The sequence below is a fragment of the Genypterus blacodes genome, unplaced genomic scaffold (genome assembly GCF_046128005.1).
Source record: "Genypterus blacodes isolate CSIRO-AG114 ecotype Tasmania unplaced genomic scaffold, CSIRO-AGI_Gbla_v1 ptg000076l_1, whole genome shotgun sequence".
Taxonomy (NCBI): domain Eukaryota; kingdom Metazoa; phylum Chordata; class Actinopteri; order Ophidiiformes; family Ophidiidae; genus Genypterus; species Genypterus blacodes.
In genome coordinates this window covers 2,777,501-2,796,377 of record NW_027466885.1, presented here as the reverse complement: position 1 = coordinate 2,796,377, position 18,877 = coordinate 2,777,501, and the positions used below count along the sequence as shown (strand labels likewise).

Here is an 18,877-nt window from a genome sequence, read left to right as displayed (position 1 = left end):
TCTAGGTAGACATAGAGGGAGAGATTTAAACAGGTAAAGAAGTCTAGGCAGAACATTTATTTTGATCACATTTATTTTCCCAATTAAGGAGAGTGGTAAACTGTTCCATCTTAGAAACTAATTTTTCAGGGTTGTAGTGAGCGCACTGTAGTTGGCGGGAAGGAGGTCTGAGAATGCGCAAATCACATTAATACCGAGATACTTCAACCCCGAGCTACTATGATTAAAGGGGAAATCTGCTTGGCAGAGCTGCGAACTTAAAGTATTAATGGGGTAACATTCACTCTTTGAAATATTGATTGTGTACCCAGACAAACTGCTGAACGTGTCAAGGATGGACAGGACAGCTGGAAGACAAGATATGGGGTCAGTTAGGTTGATCAGTTTCTTTGTTGTCATGTTTAAATATAACTGGCTTTATAATATTTAAATATTATATTTGTTCTGTATTTGATCATGATTCAGTGTCACATGGTTTATGAACTAAGAAAAATATAAAGTTGAATACGAATGTAACATAATCATCATTCGTTCAACTTAATCAGTTAACCAAATATATTAATTTGTCAACAGTGAGTGGTTCCTTTAATAAGGGCATTATTTCTATTTTTCCTCTTTTCTATTTGCCTTCTCCCCGTTTTCCAGTCCTGTTAATTAGTTCTTAATACACAACATCCGTTACTCTTTGCAATGTAAATTTATCATGTTCCTTAACATTAATTCAGCATTATGACACATTTATTCACATTTATTCACATTCATTTTCACATTCTTATTCCCGCTCACACGTAAAGCACAAAGTTTGATTTTACTGGGAAACAAATTCTACACAAAGCTTTTATTCTGAAACTTTTGTCATTTGAGGCCTCCTATGTGATCACAGCACAGGCATGAAGAGCTCAAAACAGATCACATGATCGTTTGTGGAGGAAGTTTCAAGAAATGATTTTCATTCTTCACCCTGAAGAATTCTGATATACAACCAGGATTCATTCTGCTCTGCTGTTAAAATGGTACAAACTGGGCTTTAAAAATAATCAGCAGCTTTCTGCTATTTCTGTTATTTTCCACCAGATGGCCCCATTTAATGTAAGACTGAGCTGGACAGAAACAAACATGGCACGGAAGGACAAGAAATCATCTGAAAATCAAGTTGAGCCATCATAAATAAATATTTTTACACAAAAATTAGACCGATTCAAACATCAAATCCTTTTCATACACACGCTGTTTGAAAATAAAAACCTCAAAGACAAATTTACAATCTGATAGACTAACCCGAACAAAGACGAGGAAGAAGAGGAGCAGAAAAGGAGGAGGCGGCGCTACAGGAGTGAGGAGCAGCTGTAGATATGTTATTGTGTTGTGTTGGTAAGAATGTAACAATCATTTGACAGAATGATTTGCTACTTTTTCATGTATGCATTTTTCCATCCATCCATCAGAAATATTCTAAAGGACCTAAAGATAATAAGCTCCTTAGAATGAACTCTGCTGCTCCTCTGAGGCTGGATTCAGACCTGTGGTTACTTTGCTTTGTTCCGATTTTGGGGAATAATGTCTTGGATTTGTGTTCACCACCTTACTGGTGGTCCAGAATTTGTAAACAAACAGCACACGCTTGCAAACTCTATTGTGATTGGCCAGATTTGAGCAGGAAGTGACCCCCTTACCTGTGAAAAGTTTCGTACAAAATCACAAACACAATCAGAAATGGAGCTTCAGCACCACGTGTGTATAACTGCTTTGCTTGCTATTGTCTCTCGATTTAGCAACGTTAGGTACATCGAGAACAGGTTAATTTTGATCGAGTATCAAGGCTTTGATTACAAAGTATCAACACATTGTTTTCGAATTGTAGCCTTGCTTCTCACTCAAAATTAACATTTAACGTTGTTCAATTAACAAGACAATAGCAGGCAAAGCAATTATACACACACCCTGCTGATATCATTTTTGATTCTGTTTATGATTTTGTTCGGGTGAAGAGCGAAACAGCTAAGTGGCTAACTTCTTCAATTCTGACCAATCACAAAGCAGTTTGCAAGTGCATGAAATTTGTTTTCCACAAATCGGAACAAAGCAAACAAACCCCAGGACTGAATACAGCCTGAGTCTCCTTTGCTTAGTGAACAAAAATGTCGTAAAATAGAAATTTGTTGCAGAACTTCAAGCATTGATCCAGAACTCCATCCTGATTCTCTTCTGCTCCCTCTCCTCCACCTTCAGAGGAGAGACATGAAGAAAGAAACCTTGAACCAGAGCAGTGAGAAACTAAGATAAGATCTTAGGAACGTATGGTCCAGCTGGATCATCCTGTCCAGCTGCTGCTCCTCCTGTTAGGAGCAGCTCATACTGTCCAGCTGCTCCTCTTGTTAGGATCAGCTCATACTGTCCAGCTGCTCCTGTTCGTCAGGTTAGGAGCAGCTCATTCTGTCCAGCTCTTCTTCCTCCTCGTAGGAGCAGCTTATACAGTCCAGCTCCTCTTCCTGTTAGGAGCAGCTCATGTTCTCAAGCTGCTGTTCCTCAGCAGCCATGGCTGCAGCCTGCAGCGTCTCTGTGTCACTTTGCAGAGGATTCAGCTGCTTCCTCTCACTGTGCATGTTGTTCTCATGACGCTTCAGATCTGACGCCTGAAACCAATACAAACACACCAACTTGTAAATGTCAAGAAACTATTCAAGCAAACAGTTCAAGGGCAGCACTGTGACAGTTGCACGGTGGTCTTGGAATTGGAAGGTGGCGGCGTTCTGATTCAAGTAGATCACAAAAAACATTTGTCTCGGGTTGAACATGAAGAACAATAGCACAAAGAAAAGCTCCTCCACTGGCATGTTCCTTCTACTTTTAATCTATTGGCGGTTGGCACAAACGATGCAAAGTGGGATTATCCTAAAAGAAGGAAAATCCCCAGCAGTGCCTGAATCCAGCATTAAGTCTTTATCTATGTTAAAGTCAACAAAAACAAAACAAACAAGCTAATATCACAAAATCACATGCCAATAGCAAACAACATGGCAACACACACCAACAACATCACAGTATAAGGTCCCCCTCTTAACATCAGTTGTAGTAGTCAGTAATAGTAGTAGTAGTATCAGTATCATCGTCAGTATTATCATAGTGTGTCTGTAGTAATATTATTACCTTAGCAAAGGCCTTGGTGCAAGACGGACAGACGAAGGGCTTTTCTCCTCTGTGTCTCCTCTCGTGATCCTTCAGATGAGATTTGTGCTTAAACGCCTGGAGGAGGACAGACGGATGAGAGACAGACAGGTGAGTAGTGAGGAGAGACAGGCGAACAAGCAGACAGACGGATGAAGGTGAACAGACCTTGTCACACATCTGACAGGCGAACGGTCTCTCGTTGCTGTGGACTCGCTCGTGTTTCTTTAAGTCCGGTGCTCGGATAAACGATTTCCCACAAACGTCACACCTGTACGGTTTAAACCCAGTGTGGATCTTCAGGTGTTCTGAAACACACACATATCACACACACACGGGTGTTTAGGGACATCTTAGCAGCACAGCATCCAGTGTGCTCAATCTCCGTTTTGTTGTTGTGATTTCCATCTGTGTGTTCCACTTCTCTATGTTATATTGATGTGTGCTGGAGTGTATTGTGTGTGTGTGGTGGCGTGGTACTGGTGTGTACTGTGTATATTGATGCATACCTTTGAGGTGAGCATGGGTGGTGAAGGCTTTGCTGCAGATCTCACAGGCGAATGGACGCTCGGCTGAATGAAGCTTCTCGTGCTTCCTGATGAAGAGCAGACATTACAATGTCAAACTGTAGATACACAGTATGGGTGTAGAAGAAGAAAAAGCATGACCGGAGAGGTGACGTTTCTGTCTAGTGCTCTTGTTCTTATAACGTATCTAATCTTCAACACGAGACAAATGTTTTTCATGATCTAATTGAACCAGAACGCTGCATTGCACAAAACATTAAAAAGGACATTAAAATAGAGATGAGCTCTTATCTAAATGAATTGAGTACTGTTCCAGGCAGCTGGTGATATACAGCGTAGACTGAGGAGAGCTCCCTTATTTACACATCTGTCCTATTTGCACAATTTGCAGGCATTCTTGAAATAAAAACTAACAACAACTCCTAACTCAAACTCCAAAATAACTATTAACCTGTCACCGATTCAAATAAGTAATCGATGTCTTGCTCCACATGTAACCGTCCATCAGGGGGGTGTAACTCTTTACGGAACCATCCCTGCACTGTTCCTTCACTCACTGACAACAGACCCATGCCAGCATTATCACAGCATTGTTACCTGGGCTTCAAGTAGGATAAAGATGGGACAGGACATCACAGCATACCAGTCAAACACCTATTCAAATATGCTGGAATCATCCAAGTATTATGCTGACATATACTGCATGTGTGAACAGTCCAGGTGTGTGTTTGGACAGATGAGGCTACCTGAGCCGGCTCTCATCCAGGAAGGTCTTCCCGCAGACCTGGCAGGCCAGCTGCTCTCTGTGTCCGTACAGCAGATACTCAAACTTCATGTCAGCTGTGGCCGTCGACCAGCCGGGCGGCTGCTCATCCTTCACTTCGCCTATACTGTCTGCGAACGTCAACGTCTGGGTGGCGTGATGCTCCGCGCCGAGCTCTTTAGGCTCCGCCTCCATGTCTGTCACTTCATCCTGGTCATAGCAGGTCACCTAGATACAAAACCACAGAAGGTCAATGTGGAGTGATTGATGCAGAGGTAGGGTCTACCTGACAGCTTCCACAACTTCACTGTGTATGTGTGTGTGTGTGTGTGTGTGTATATGTACAGACGTGGAAGTCTCGATGTCCTTAAAATAAAAACAGCAATTTTGAAATAAGTTGAAACTGACTAAAGCAATTGCCATCCATCACTCCTTATTCCATATTTAACAAAACAGTTTATCTAACATATTAATCTAAATAATAAAAGGAATGACACATCTAAACAGACTGAATGACTGATTAGAAGATTGAAGACATCTGCGGTAATAATGAAAAAATGTCTGCTTCACATATCCAATTATCATGAAGAAAATGAAGAGCAAAGTTATTATTATAAATTGTTAGTTCTATTAAATATCAAATACAGTATGGTGGATGTCAATTACTTTTGTCAGTTTCAACTTATTTCAGAGAAAATTGTTTCTTTCTTGCTTTTATTTTAAGGGTGCCATAGTTTTGGTCACTTGTGTCTGTACCTTGTGTACGTCCTCATTGGTCAGTTCTTTCAGGATGGCCTCCTGGACACGCAGTACGGCGTTGGGAGACTTATCTAACTCCTGATTGGCTGATGCTTCAACAAGGTCATCTGTGGTAGGTGGCTCATCATGCTCACCCAGTACCTGTGTCAATAATAATAAACATTAGGTCAGGCATTATTATTCCAATTAGTATTATGATTACCAATACAATTGTGTGTGTGTGTGTGCATGTACCACAGCATCAGCAGCCAGCTGAGCCTCCGGTGGCAGCGCCATCTTTACAATGTCATAGGGAAACTTGTCCTTCTCCTCTGAAGACACATCACGTTTCTGAGAAAACACGAAAACAACATCTCTTACTCACACACACATTAAGCAGTGACACCATTTAAATGATTTTGATTTTGTAGGGTTATGTAATCAGAATGTTCAACTATACATCCATATTCATACAGAAGCACTTCATGGTATTTGACAACTCATATCCTTGTTGTCAGACCATGGATTGGGAAACTTCCTAACTCAGGGTTGGAGATAATGTCATCAACCATTTGTCATCAACTGATTCCAATCAATCCTTTTATGTCATTAGAATCTTTCACAGTCTTCACAGTACATGTAAGTATCAGGTGTAAACACTGCAACATGTGGGTTTACCTGTGAGCAGAGTTTGTCTAGGAAGCGGATTCCCAGAATCTGTCCTGATGACATCATCAGGTTGACGTCCCTCTTCTTCACAGATATCTTGGCTGTGTACATGTAGTTTAACACCTCTTCAAAAATATCGGAACGAATAAAATCTATCTCTATGACCGAAGAGTTATCCACCTGGACAAACAGACACAGACATTGTGTCACTTAAAGAGTACTTTGAAGCAGTTGTGTGTGTGTTCTTTCAGAAGCTTACCTCGTGTTTTTTAAAGAGTTTTTTGAAGTAGTTGGAGCAGGCTGCAAGTACACAGCGGTGAGCGCGGAACTTGACGTCCTCCACCACTACAGCGATGTCGCAATGCTCGCCCTCCAGACGCTGCTCGTTCAGCAGCTTCAGAAAGATGCTCTTGTGTTCATCATCTACGTACTTCACTGTCTCTGCCATCTGAACAGACACACACAAATTTGTGGAGCAATGTCAGGTGAAACACTACAGCCGCTGTGAGCTTTTGATCCATTCCCCAGTGGATCCGTTTATTGAATCTACAGTTGAAAAATATTTATAAAAAACCCATTAACGGCACTCTTGTACATGCACGCCTTTCCTGGCGTGTTCTTTCTTTCTGGGCTGATGTGGAGCCCTAAGGACCAGAGAAACTAAATCGGATAATACTAATAACTAATACTGTGAACACTAACTGATGTTATCAAAGCATGTAGTTCCACTGAGTGACAGCTTGTTTGTTTCTGTTGGCTGTCTCTAGGCTTTGGGATCATCCTCTGCAACAGGCACAAACTATTTCATCAGCAGATCTACTGACAATATTTGATATTTTGCGATTAATTGATTACTATCATCAGCCAATCAGACTTCATAATATTGAAATTATCATATACGATCACTTAAAGGACTGTAAGGATGAGGAGAATGCAGATAAAGGTTCAGCTCAGAGGCTCGTGGCAGCGCGCGCGTACACACACACAAACACACACAGGACCGTGTAGTTCATGTACCTCTGCACCGCGGGCACGCCGTCGGTGCGCATGCACGCTTTACATCTTGAAGGGACCAGTTGTGCCCGTAGCTGTGAGCCAACCGGACATGTGTTATCACAAGTTAACTCTCCGGCCGGCTCTACTCGACCAGAATACTATTCAACCATGGAACCGCAAAGATGCGCGCTGGCCCGCTGGATACCGCGGCTTCGAAAGCTAACGTTAGACGGTGAGCTGTGCACATTGACGGTCATTAGATAATACATCACGGCGCTTTCACGTTACACTAGGCCCTGCTGTGCTGGAAAATACCTATTTAAGTGCTTTTACACGGTACAAAAGCTAACGATGTGTTGGCTGTGGTGTTTGCCTGTAAGACAGTAGCGAGTTATCATATTCAAACTAACACTAAAAACTTTAACGGCGAGCAAATCCCTATGATTGTGATAATAATAATGATGGTGGTGATGACGATGGCGTGTATAGGTACACTGTCATAGTAAAAGTCGGACTGATATACATTACACTTGAGTTACCTCAGTGAAATGGCGGCCAGCCCGAGGCCCGCACAGCTAACATGGCGTTAACCGGGTTAACCTATGGCCATGCGTTCTGTTAAAACCGCCTCTGAAGGTGAAAAGCACCCAGGGCTTGGATGACGGGGCGCGAGCTCATGGAGCCGCCGCTCCGCCGTCCCCGGGACCAACACGCAGGCACGCGTCCAGCGGTGCCGCGGCCTCGACAACACGAACGAGTCCGAGGCTCGAGCAGCCATGAACGGCCACGGCTCGAGAGCGCGCAGCATCCCGCGGAAACGCTGCGGGGGATGATGGGAGCGCGGAGCGGCTGGGACACCGAACCGGGAGCGAGTCTTACCGTGGGGCGAGCCCGGTGTGTGTCCGCAGACCTGAAGAGGTAAATAGTTATTCAGATTGTTGTTGTTGTTGAGGACGAGCACAGAGCGGAAGCACGCACACACTGCGGGACCAAAGATCCTCTGTGTGACAGACGTACCACTCGCTCTCACGCATGCGCTCTGCCTTTGTGATCGGGCCTCCCGGAGAGAAGGCACGGCGCTTCCGGTCACATGGTGCCTTGGTTCTGCTCCAGCAAAGAGTGAGACAAGTACACAGTGAAGTGTGTTTGTCAGTTTACTGCTTCAATGGAGCTCACTTAAACACATCTTCAACAGGGAAAGTAGTCGAGTTCTCTGTCCGGGACCTGGAACCTCCTCAGGCATTATTAACACAGTCAAAATGTTTGCATTGTATCGTGTTACTCAGTATCCCACAATCCATTGTGCTCTCAGCTGTTAACCCACATTATTTTTCCCACCCATACTCTGACAAGATTGTGGACACTAGAAGTCTGTAGCCGACAAGAAAGAGCATTGTCATCGAAATGTAGACGGTGAATAAATCCCAATCTCAAACTTTATAATTTAGGGTTATGGTTGTCGGATTTTTCAACTTTACAGCTTTATTTGCACAAAACTCACAGAAGTATGATCTGGAAAATATTCAAAAATCTACACAAAAACAACTGTTTATTGTCAGTATACTAACTCTACCCATCACACTGTGTGTTAATGATGGATGCTCACTGTACACAATCACTGAACTAAATAAAGATATTAATCATCAAATATGAGTTCTTGTCATTGTTTTTTTCCTGTTTGAGCTCTTAACAACTTCAGTGTTTATGTTTACATTCACTGGTTTCTATTTGGATCTTACAAGGAAACATCAGACGTGAAGGAGAGGGGCACCAAGACATTTAATCTAGATAAAAGTGTGGACTTCCTTCTTGCTCGTGGTGATGATGGTTATTATTAGACAGTAATTAGATGGTGTTAATTCACCCCCAGTAGGACTTGTACCCTACACATATCACAGATCGACACTCCTAGAATTTCTGCAAGTATCATGAGAAACTTCTGTAGGAATTCTGCTGGTACAGCTGTCTGATGTTTTGGAGAAAGTTGTGAAAGTTTCTATACCTGTGAGACATGAAGATGAGTCAGGGAACAGAGCGCCCTCTATGCTCCAAATTGCTGATTGTAACTGATACCAACCAATGATTGACGGCAACAAATGGTGTGTGTATTGGGGCTGGGTTTAAGGTGAAGAGCAGCTGTCCGTCTCGCTTGTCCTCAAATAGAGCCCCCTCTTGCTCTCTCCTTCTATTTATCCCTCTAAACACACACTTGTCTGCAGGCACATCTCTCCCATTGTTAGGCTGTTATCTGGACAGTCCATGTCTCTGGAAGTTAAGGATTGTCTCTATAAGCCAGTCAGTCAATAAACAAGTTGGGTAGTCAGTTATTCAGGTGACGATGCTTAAATCCTATGAAGTTCCGCCTTGACCACTGGACAACAACCTCCAACAACAACACAGTGACCTGTGGACCGACCCAACAAACAACCCTTTCAATCAGCATGATTGTGACAAATGACATGTAAGTATCCAGTGTCTCTATGGGTGTATCTATTCAGCATTTCCATATTGTGTGTTTTGGGTCCAGGTGTTAAGTCTGGATATTAAATCTCAAAACTGAAACAATGTCACATCCTCAAGCAAATGTATTTATCATTTCCTGGGTTAATACATCATTTGGTTATTTTTATACCATATGTATTGGGTAAAGTTACGATACACAGACGCTGAACTCTCTGAGGTCACAGTTTATCATTCAACTCTTCACTTTCACGTGTTTGTTTTCGTTTATTGAAACTTTGTGTAAGTTCAGGTCTCATTGTTTGGACATGTCCTGAAAGGGGATGTGGGTCGGAATCATGACATATCGGACATTTTAATCAGAATTAAAAACTCCACTGTTTATCATTCAGAGATTCAAAGAGGCTATAATTGTCGCAGGCTCACAGTGTTGTGAAATGTAGAGCTACGTGTTACAAATACATAAACACACACACACACACATTTATAGATATAGATGTCACACAATATGATATAAAGAAGAGTATATGAATACAGGGACTTCACACACAAAATGACAAACTGATGTATGTAGACAAAGGATGGTTTACTTTCCTAACAACAATATTTTTGAGGAATATCCAAATGAAAAGTATTTAGATATGAATTCACAACTAAATCCCAACTACAATGTAAAATTGTGTAACACAAGTATAATTAAAAGGGACAGACACACTGATTTGTGTTTCCTAATCCACAGCATTTAAGGCTGGATAAACGCTCAACAGAGTCCAGGATTGTCTGTGAGACCAGCCTGAGACCCGAGAGCTCGTCCTCTCAGTCCCATCCACACTCTCCAGGCTCCAGAACATAGACACTACACTACAGTATGGACAGTATGAAAACACCTGGACGGTTACAATTTATGGATTCATTTCTTTCCTAAACACCACACAGCATCTCCAACTAGAGAATACAGATCAAGAGAGACATTCAGAGACATTCAGAGGAGTGAAAACAAGAAGGACAGAAGAGAAGAGGAGGCATTCTGCTGTGTGAAGCTAAAAGACAGTGAAATGGGCGGAACAATGTGTAAGGCAGAGGAGAAGAGGAAGGGGGAAGAAGTTCTAACCTCAGTCGAAAAATTCCGACAACACATCACCAAACAGTCTGGATACAATGTCATGAGTTTGCCTCGCAGAGGACTGAAGGTACACAGAGAACAGCTGTATTATCAGAAGGAGCCATGGGAGGAAGAACAGTACTTAGTATTATACCGCATTCCATCCAATGTCGAAATTTTCCTAGATGAAAGTTCCAACTTCCAACCTCCATTCAAGAAGGTTCCACAATTAGCAGTGCTGAAGGTTAACAAGGATCTGCCGGTCTTAAATTTGTCAACGGTGTAATTGCCATAACTGTCAGCAGGGCACTTAAATCGTGATCCTCATCATACATCCAATTTCACATGGTACACATATTGCCCTGTACAACACAATGGGTTTTAATGCTGTTTGAAACCTGTATGGTATTCTAATACTCAATTCTATGGGCACTGCCATGTTGAGTGATGTCATTCATGTCAGGGTTTCCTGTAGGATAATCGACTTCAAGTGCAGTTCCACTTCAAGTGGAGTTCAGAGTTGTCGGGAGCTCAGAGTTCGTAGCAGTACAGGAGAAGTACCATTTGTAGTAGGGCTATAAGTCCAAATAGTCGTAGGAGCCATAATGAAAGTCGTGGTCCCTGGTTGGCAAGAACTTCTTCTCTTCCTTCTTCTTCCTCTTCTGGTCCCGTAGGAGACCCCAGGTGAATTGTGGGAGCTGTTAGAGTTGGATAAGCTGAATCTGTCTCTGAACAGTCTGAAGGTCCTTCCCCCTCAGCTGGGTCTGCTCTCCAACCTGGTGGTTATCAATCTGTGGGGGAACCAGGTACACAGTTATGCGTGTGTGTATGTGTGTTAATTTCTTTCATGCATGCTGATGTTGTGGTTGTCTGTGCAGCTAACCAGCCTGCCAGCAGAGATCGGACAGCTGAGGAGACTCCGAGTTTTATTCGCCTACAGAAACAGACTGACTGACGTGCCTGAGGAGCTGGGATCCTGTACAGAGCTGGAGGTCTTCAATTATGTTCTCATGTTATGTTGTGTATTGTATTATGTTTCTGAGCTTATGATCTGTGTGGTTTCACTGGAACTGGATACTGTACAGCACGCTGGTTTGAAATGATGAAGCCTTGTGGATCCAACAAAATGTCTACTGTCCAACTTTTGGTGCAGTGACCATTTTCAACTTCCACACTGTCTAATCCAGCTTCCTCTTTCAATCGGTCCCTTTGTCTGTCAGGTGCTGAGTTTAGCCAATAACGAGTTGTCGTCCCTGCCGGCCTCCCTCTCCAACCTCACCCGTTTGAAGAAACTAAATCTCAGCTTCAACCACATTAATCACATCCCTGCCTGTGTCTACAACATGAAGGCTCTGGTACATTTTAACCTCTTCGCTGCTCATACAGTTAGTTTACACAGCAGAAAGAAGTGGTAACTTTGAAACCATCAGCCATCACACAGCTGAGGTGTAATTGTATGTCCTTGCAGGTCTTCCTTCATTTGGCCTGTAACAATCTGGAGAGCGTGGCAGAAAACATCCAGGCTCTGGTGGAGCTCAAGATCCTCATCATAGAGGGAAACAGCCTCCACTCTCTGCCCAAGACCCTCTGCTGCCTTGACAGGTAACCCTCTTCACAGGTAACCAGGCTTACAGGTAACACTCCTCACAGGCAACCAACCTCACAGGTAACCAGTCTGACATGTAACAAACCTCATAGGTAACCCTCTTCATCAGGTAAACAAGCTCACAGCTAACCCACTTTGCACAAATAACCCACATCCACAGCTAATCTGCTTTACCAGGTAACCCACCTCAGAGTTCAACCATTTCACACCTAACCCACCTCGCTATGTAACACTCCTCACAGGTAATCCATATCACAGGTAGCCCACCCTAATGAGGTAACCACAACTGAGCAGGTAAGGTTGCTTCAACATAGCCTTGGATTGTTATGTAAGACCACCTTTTTCTTTTGAGGTGGTTGCCCCTTAGTCGTATATCTGTTTCTCAGCAGGAACAAAATGTCCCTGGTTTCGTACTTTACAAAAAGAGCTCTAATATTTCACTTCAAGGCATGATGGAGAAATCAACGCAATATACATTTTCCTGTAACCTGAGGATGACATTTAAATCATAATTTACATTCTATAGGTGTGTCGTTGGCTGATTTGGTTTTAGTCATACCTGCTGACCAGGGTCACCTACTAGACTTTGAACTCATCCAGGAAATGTTGAAATGTTATGACATATTTGGTCTACAAAGGTGGACTCAGGTGGAACCAGACCTGAATTGAGACAGGCCTCCTGAAGGTAACCTCATCTCTGCAGGTAAGCCTACCTCTGCACACATACCTTGTTTATCACGGAACTGGTTCAATTCCAGTTTGTAAACCTAATTCTGAACCATTCTGTGCAATCCCACCAGAAAAACTTTTCCAGAAAAGAACCTTTACCGTGAAAAAGCGCCTACAGATCGCTCTGCCTCCAACAGCTCATTATCATTATGTAACTTCACCTCCACACATCCATGACATACCATACACTCACCAGATAACCTACCTGTGCCAACCAGCTAATTGTGCCCCAGTATCCCCATCAGGTAAACGTCTACCTGGTAACCGCAGCTCTCAAACCCCACCATGCAACATATCACTCATTGAGAGATTCGGGTTGTCAAACATTTTTACATCATCAATGTTTTTAAACACAACATGTCATCAACTACAACAGGTAAAGATTGGAATGATTATGATTTTGTTTGTTCTAATTTTGACAAATTAATACTGTTTTATAAGTCTTTGGTTGATGTTAGGTGTGGAGAAGCTTAAACACAGATGTGAATGAAATGGGAGTCAATACTTTCTAATAGTTTAGTTTGATATGATTTCCTCTAGGCTGGAATTACTGAATCTGGATTTTAATGACATTACGGATGTACCACAGGTAAATAGCTGCAGTGACAGCATTCAAAACATGACAAATCCTACTGTCGTCTGTGTTAATTGTGTTCTACAATTTTGGAACATCATGTCACAAGACAGAGATGATGAAGAGGATGAAGATGATGATGTGTTTTCAGGAGATGTACCAGCTGTCCCGCCTGGAGAGGCTGGCCTGTCATCCTCTGGATAAAGGTCTCCACATTCTCCACAACCCACTCCCGAAGCATTTGCTGGACGTGATGGATGGGGGGTTGAATAACCTCTACAAGTACCTGCAAGATGTATAGCTGGGGGCGGAGCTTGACAGTGACCCAAGGCTTTTATAAAGGGGGCGGGGCTTTGATATTACCTGAAAGTTGAATTGATGGTCAGGGTGGGAGATTTAGGTGAGGATGAAGAATGTGATGTGTTTCAGAAGTTGTGTTGCTTAATAAAAACTCGTCTCAACTCTTTCGTCATTTTAACCCATACAGTGTTCTGTCTATTGGCCACAAACAATGAAATATCTCAGTTTGTATTGTTTAAAAGGTCCCCCAAACCCTTGAAAAGTCTCAAATGTAATAGTTTTAGATATGAATGCAAAGGGTGGCACAGTGGTGACCTCACAGCAAGAAGGCTGTGGGTACTGTTGTGGGCCTTTGTGGTCACTGTGTAGTGTTTGCATGTTCTTCCTGTGTCTGCGTGGGTTCTCTTAGGCTTAATGCAGGTTAATTAGGTTGATTCCAAAATTGACTGTAGGTTTGAATGTGAGAGGGACAGTTGTGCCTGCGCCTATGTGTGCCCTTCGATGGACTGGCGACCTGTCCAGGGTATACCTCACCTGTTAATAGATGATGGATGGATGGATACTAATGCAGTGTTTCATTCGCGCATGAAAATTAACATATACAATTTAGGAAAGCATACACCACTCCAGCATTGTGATCAGTATTGCCACCATTCATTGTAACATGATAATTTAACTTAACTTAATCTCAGACAGCCAAATGTCTATGTCTGATTCTATGTACTTTAGAATGCCCCCAAAATAATGCATTACTACTGGTTTGTAGTAGCAGTTGCTCTCTCATGTTGCAGATTATTAGTTTGTCATTGAATCTATAGAATGTTTATGCCAGGGATTAAAGCCTTGCCAAGCCTAGTCTGTCCCCTGTGAAAGATAATACAGCATTAAGCATATATCCCTCATGCAGTGGAAAATAATAATTAAATATAATAAATATTTTAAACAATTATAGAAAATAACTCATACGTTTGTGGTGTGACAGGAATTATCCCAAATATATAAAACCATGATATAATGCACAATATAAATTTCACCAGCAGATGTCACCCACGTGCAATCAATGAACGATTTTAGCGCCTCGACACATTGGTTCATAAATGTCCATTGTTTCAAGAAAGACAGAAAGAAAGTGCAATGTGGATCATTAATTGATCAATCCAATACAACACTCCATGTAGTTTTTTTCTGAAAAATATTTTATACCGGAAAAGTATTTTTTAAATTACTTTTAGAGTATTTTCAGCCATTTGCCCTCGTAGTTCCTATAGTTGGCCTGTAGGGGGCAAACGAGAGCAGTGAATGAACCGAAAAGAGCGCTTTGTTCACTGGAAACACGAACACACACACAGAGCGTTTATTTACTGCGAGCGTGTTCATTCGTCACTTGATGCCATTTAGAGATCTTGGCACACAGACAGACAGAGAGTCAGGCAGGCATACAGACATACAAACAGACAGGCGGGCAGACAGACAGACAGACACACTGATGGAATGAGTGTCTTAAACATCGAAGAGAGTGATTATTTGCTTCTATTAATCACATTAATTCAAAACATTACTATAACAACAACTATATTTTCCACTGCTGCAAATACAAACACTACTATAGCAACAGTACAGCCATTCCATCACTATAATACTACTGCTACAATTAATATGAGTTGTTGTAAAAGTATAGTAATGGTTGCTGTTGCTACCTCAGCTACTGCAACTGCTGCTACAACTATGACTACAAACATTTCTCTCTGTGAATTGTCCCTCAATTGGACTCTCTAGATCTCTCTCTCTCTTGCTCCCTCTTTCACTCTCTCTGCCTGTCTGCTTCTCTCTCCCTCTCTGTATCTGCTTGCCTGTCTCTCTATCTCCACTGTTCTCTCTGTGTCTGTCTTGAGCTTATCTCTATCATTCTCTGTCTCTTTGCATGTCCCTCTTTCTGTGTCTCCTCTGTAGCTATCGTTTCCTATTTTTTATCAGTCTGTCTCCCCCCTCCTCTCTCTCTCTCTCCCCCCTCTCACTCTCTTTGCTCTCCACCACACGCCCTTTCCTCTTTCCTATCAGTGTGTCTGTCTGTCCCTCTTTAACTTTCTTCATCTTCTAGCTGTCTGTCCCTCTACCTCTGTCTCTTTCTTGCTGTATTAAACTTCACTTAAACTTATCCCAATCTCTGTTTCTCTCACTCTCTCACCATGTCTGTCTTCCCCCTGTGTCTGTCTGTCCCTCTTTCCCCTTCTCTCTGTCTGTCTTTCTCCCCCTCTCACTCCCTCTGCCCCCACCCCTGTCTCTGTCCGTCAGTCAGTCTGTCTGTCTGTATCTCTCTCTCTCTCTCTCTCTCTCTCTCTCTCTCTCTCTCCCTCTCTCACTCGCACGTTCGCTCGCTCTCTCCCCCTCCGTACCTCCCTAATGTCTCTCGCCCCCTCTGACGTCACTGCTCGGTAAGTGGAGCCAGTCTCCCTGTGAAGACAAACGGAGGAAAAAGAAACGGGGGGGAAAGCGGAGCGCAAGACTGGAAACCCGCAAATCTGTCTGCGCGTCTCTGTGTCTTTCTGCCAGCTCGCCCTGTCTCTCTGTGTGTGAGAGAGCGTGAGACAGGCTGAAGAGGAGCAGAAAGGCAGAAAAGCGAAGGAAAGAGAAGTGTTGTGGAGTTAATCATTAGTTTTCCTCCCGTGGCGGAGGCCAGCCTGTGAACATGGAGCTGAGCGGAACTTTGCTGCTCTCCGTCTCTCTCCTGCTGCTCTCACTGGGACTCACAGCCGCTCGGTCGGACAGCCTCAAAGGTAAGGACAGCGGACCCTGACCCGGTCCGGCCCGGCTCGGTGCGGGCTCAGACCTCAGGGTGAACATGGGAGTAGTTTGTGTGTGTCGGCATCCAAGTTTCCAGCTGGAAAATGTCCTCCCTTCCTTTCCTTTCTTCCTCTCTCTTTTTCCTTCTCCTCTGCGGCTTTTCACCATCACTTCTTTCATCACTAAAGTTTCATGGTGAAAACGTAAAGAACGAGTGATTTTACTCAAAACAAAATCAAAAATACTGCGGGAATCTCTCTTTCTTTCTCTCTCTCTCCCTCTCTCTCTCTCACACACACACATACACGCGCGCGCACACTTACACTCAGACTCACGCGCCACCCTGACAGTTGCTTGCATGTATGTTTAAATAGAGAATAGAGTCTAAAAGAGCTGTTGCAGTATTTTTCTGTTTTGCGTCACTTTTGATCACCTTATAAATTACTGATTTATACATGGATGGCTGATTATTAATACATAAATATAAATAAACATATATACTCGACATATCAGCAGTATGATAGAAAAAACAAATATTGGAAACATTTTATATTCTACCAATTATATCAAACATCATAGAGCAGCACTGATGATGCTATTTGAACAGAAATGTGCATTTGTCTGTTTTGTTCTTTCAGTTTACTCATTTATGAAGCAGTACAAAATTGAATACAAGTGCAGATATCAAATAAGTATTCATTCTGACATCACAATGAGTTACATTATTGATGTGTATGTTTATTTAGTTTATTACATGATAGAAATAACAATGGGAAGCTGAATTAATTTTTTACCCCAGTGCAGCATGAACGTCCTAACCCACATAGATGGTTTGTGTGACAGTGTGTAGTCATACGCTGTGTGTGTACAGTGGGTTTATGCATGCAGTATATGTTCATAGAGGATAATGTGTGTTGATTCCTATCATTTGAAGTGTTTTTCGTTGGTAATGTGTTTTTAACATCACATTGATCAGTTATCGGCCAGATAATGTTAAGTAAATATAAAATCATATTATTATAATCAACATAATGGAAGAAAGTGACCAATTAAGTACTGATCAATTGATTAATCCATATCTCATCATGGTCATTAAAATGAATAGCAATAGGCAATAACTGGAAGAAAATACTCATATCATGGTAAGATACCAAAAATAGGGATAGGTACATGTGTTAATGTCTCTAGATCTTACTCCAGGTAATAACTGTAACACACGCAAACATGCACACACACAAACACACTCAAACACACTCAAACACACACACACACACACACACTTTCAACTATGCAATAACACCACTTACTAAATGGGTTTTAATGATATTTACAGCTGTCTTGCTCTGACAAACACACACTAAGTGACTTCATATCAGAACAAAATGATAAATGATGATAAGTCATAATTATGTCTATTTATGAAGAAAAAACATGACAGACGAAACATTGTAAAAGAAACAAAAACAAATACTCCCTGACAACTGCCTCCATAATAAACTCCCTTTGTTTGAAATGAACTGAAATGAGATATATAGTGAACATCTTCACACCTAATGCCGCACCCAACTCTATCTATACCTCCTCCAAGCTTTGCCTCTTGGCACCTGCGTCCTGTTTTCCACTAGAACTCAGCTTCTTGGCACTTACTGTTGTTGTTCTCTCCAGACTAGGTCTTTGCTTGTGTTGTCTGGAAACCTCATATGTACACTCAATGATTGCATTTCTCTGTTCTTTCTGGTTCTTTGGGGGGTTCCCTGATGTTTTCATTGGTTCATCGATTCTTTATGATTCTCCATGATTCTTCAGGGTTTTCTTTGAGTCGTTGGCCCTTCAGATTTCTCCAGGGTTCTCAATGTGGAGTTATGGTTCCACAACACTACCTGGTAATTAACTGTTGAAATCAGGCCTGGTTCTGGTGACGTTCTTCCCTTCCTGCTGTTTGGTTCATTTTCTTCTTCTCATTCAAAGTTCGCATATGGGTTCTCCTGAGGACCCGCTGTGTCAATGAACAAATTGCATCCTAAAATCATTTCCCTCTTGGATCTGTGCTGCCAAACCTGCAGATTGGCTCCAATGTGTTGTGCTTTTGTGATGGTGTGGAGGATAACCCGCAGGGTGAGGATGATGATGATGAGGTGATTGTGGTGGTTTGAGGAAGATCTGAAGAGGAATTAAAAGGCTCTGCTGATGCAGATAAAAGAAGCACGCAGCAGTCAGTTTTCTCTTAGTGCTGTTTCACACTGCACACTTTCATTCTATTTTTCTCAATATTCCTTCCTGGAACCGATTTTGTTTTGGTTATTTTGCATTAAATTTTTGGCCAAATTCTTATCTTAATGTCATTTAACACAGCTTTTTCCTGTTTCCAGAGTTTCTATACATTTCCTGTGTATTTCTGTGATTTGTAGTGTGTCACTATGTACTTAGTATATTTCAGGATTTCAGGGTGTTGTTATTCCCCTGCTGT

At 42.3% G+C, this 18,877-nt stretch overlaps 3 protein-coding genes across 4 annotated transcripts in view; 2 read left to right on the top strand and 1 right to left on the bottom strand.

Moving 5' to 3' along the window:
• Positions 1-716: 716 nt before the first annotated feature.
• zbtb14 (zinc finger and BTB domain containing 14) lies at positions 717-7,874 on the bottom strand. 2 transcript variants are annotated; one of them, XM_076158012.1, is made up of 10 exons: positions 7,738-7,874; positions 6,122-6,310; positions 5,872-6,042; positions 5,449-5,544; positions 5,212-5,355; positions 4,439-4,683; positions 3,675-3,760; positions 3,334-3,473; positions 3,148-3,243; positions 717-2,633 (listed from the first exon to the last, which is right to left on the bottom strand). In XM_076158012.1, the coding sequence occupies exons 2-10, from the start codon at positions 6,308-6,310 to the stop codon at positions 2,493-2,495; spliced, it is 1,308 nt and encodes a 435-aa protein (XP_076014127.1). In that variant the 5' UTR covers positions 7,738-7,874; the 3' UTR covers positions 717-2,492. The 2 variants fall into 2 exon arrangements, with proteins under 2 accessions (XP_076014127.1, XP_076014128.1); XM_076158013.1 differs by lacking the exon at positions 7,738-7,874 and adding an exon at positions 7,398-7,496.
• Positions 7,875-10,367: 2,493 nt separating this feature from the next.
• On the top strand, positions 10,368-13,630 carry lrrc30a (leucine rich repeat containing 30a). Its single transcript, XM_076158365.1, has 7 exons — positions 10,368-10,508; positions 11,095-11,226; positions 11,299-11,412; positions 11,641-11,775; positions 11,889-12,022; positions 13,296-13,344; positions 13,481-13,630. Exons 1-7 carry the CDS (start codon positions 10,374-10,376, stop codon positions 13,628-13,630), a joined length of 849 nt encoding a protein of 282 aa, XP_076014480.1. The 5' UTR covers positions 10,368-10,373.
• Positions 13,631-15,690: 2,060 nt separating this feature from the next.
• Positions 15,691-18,877, top strand: part of LOC143006736 (receptor-type tyrosine-protein phosphatase mu-like) — a 94,717-nt gene continuing 91,530 nt past the window's right edge. The window contains 1 exon segment of the mRNA XM_076157991.1: positions 15,691-16,403. Coding sequence (XP_076014106.1) covers positions 16,316-16,403 — 88 coding nt within the window. The 5' untranslated portion in view covers positions 15,691-16,315.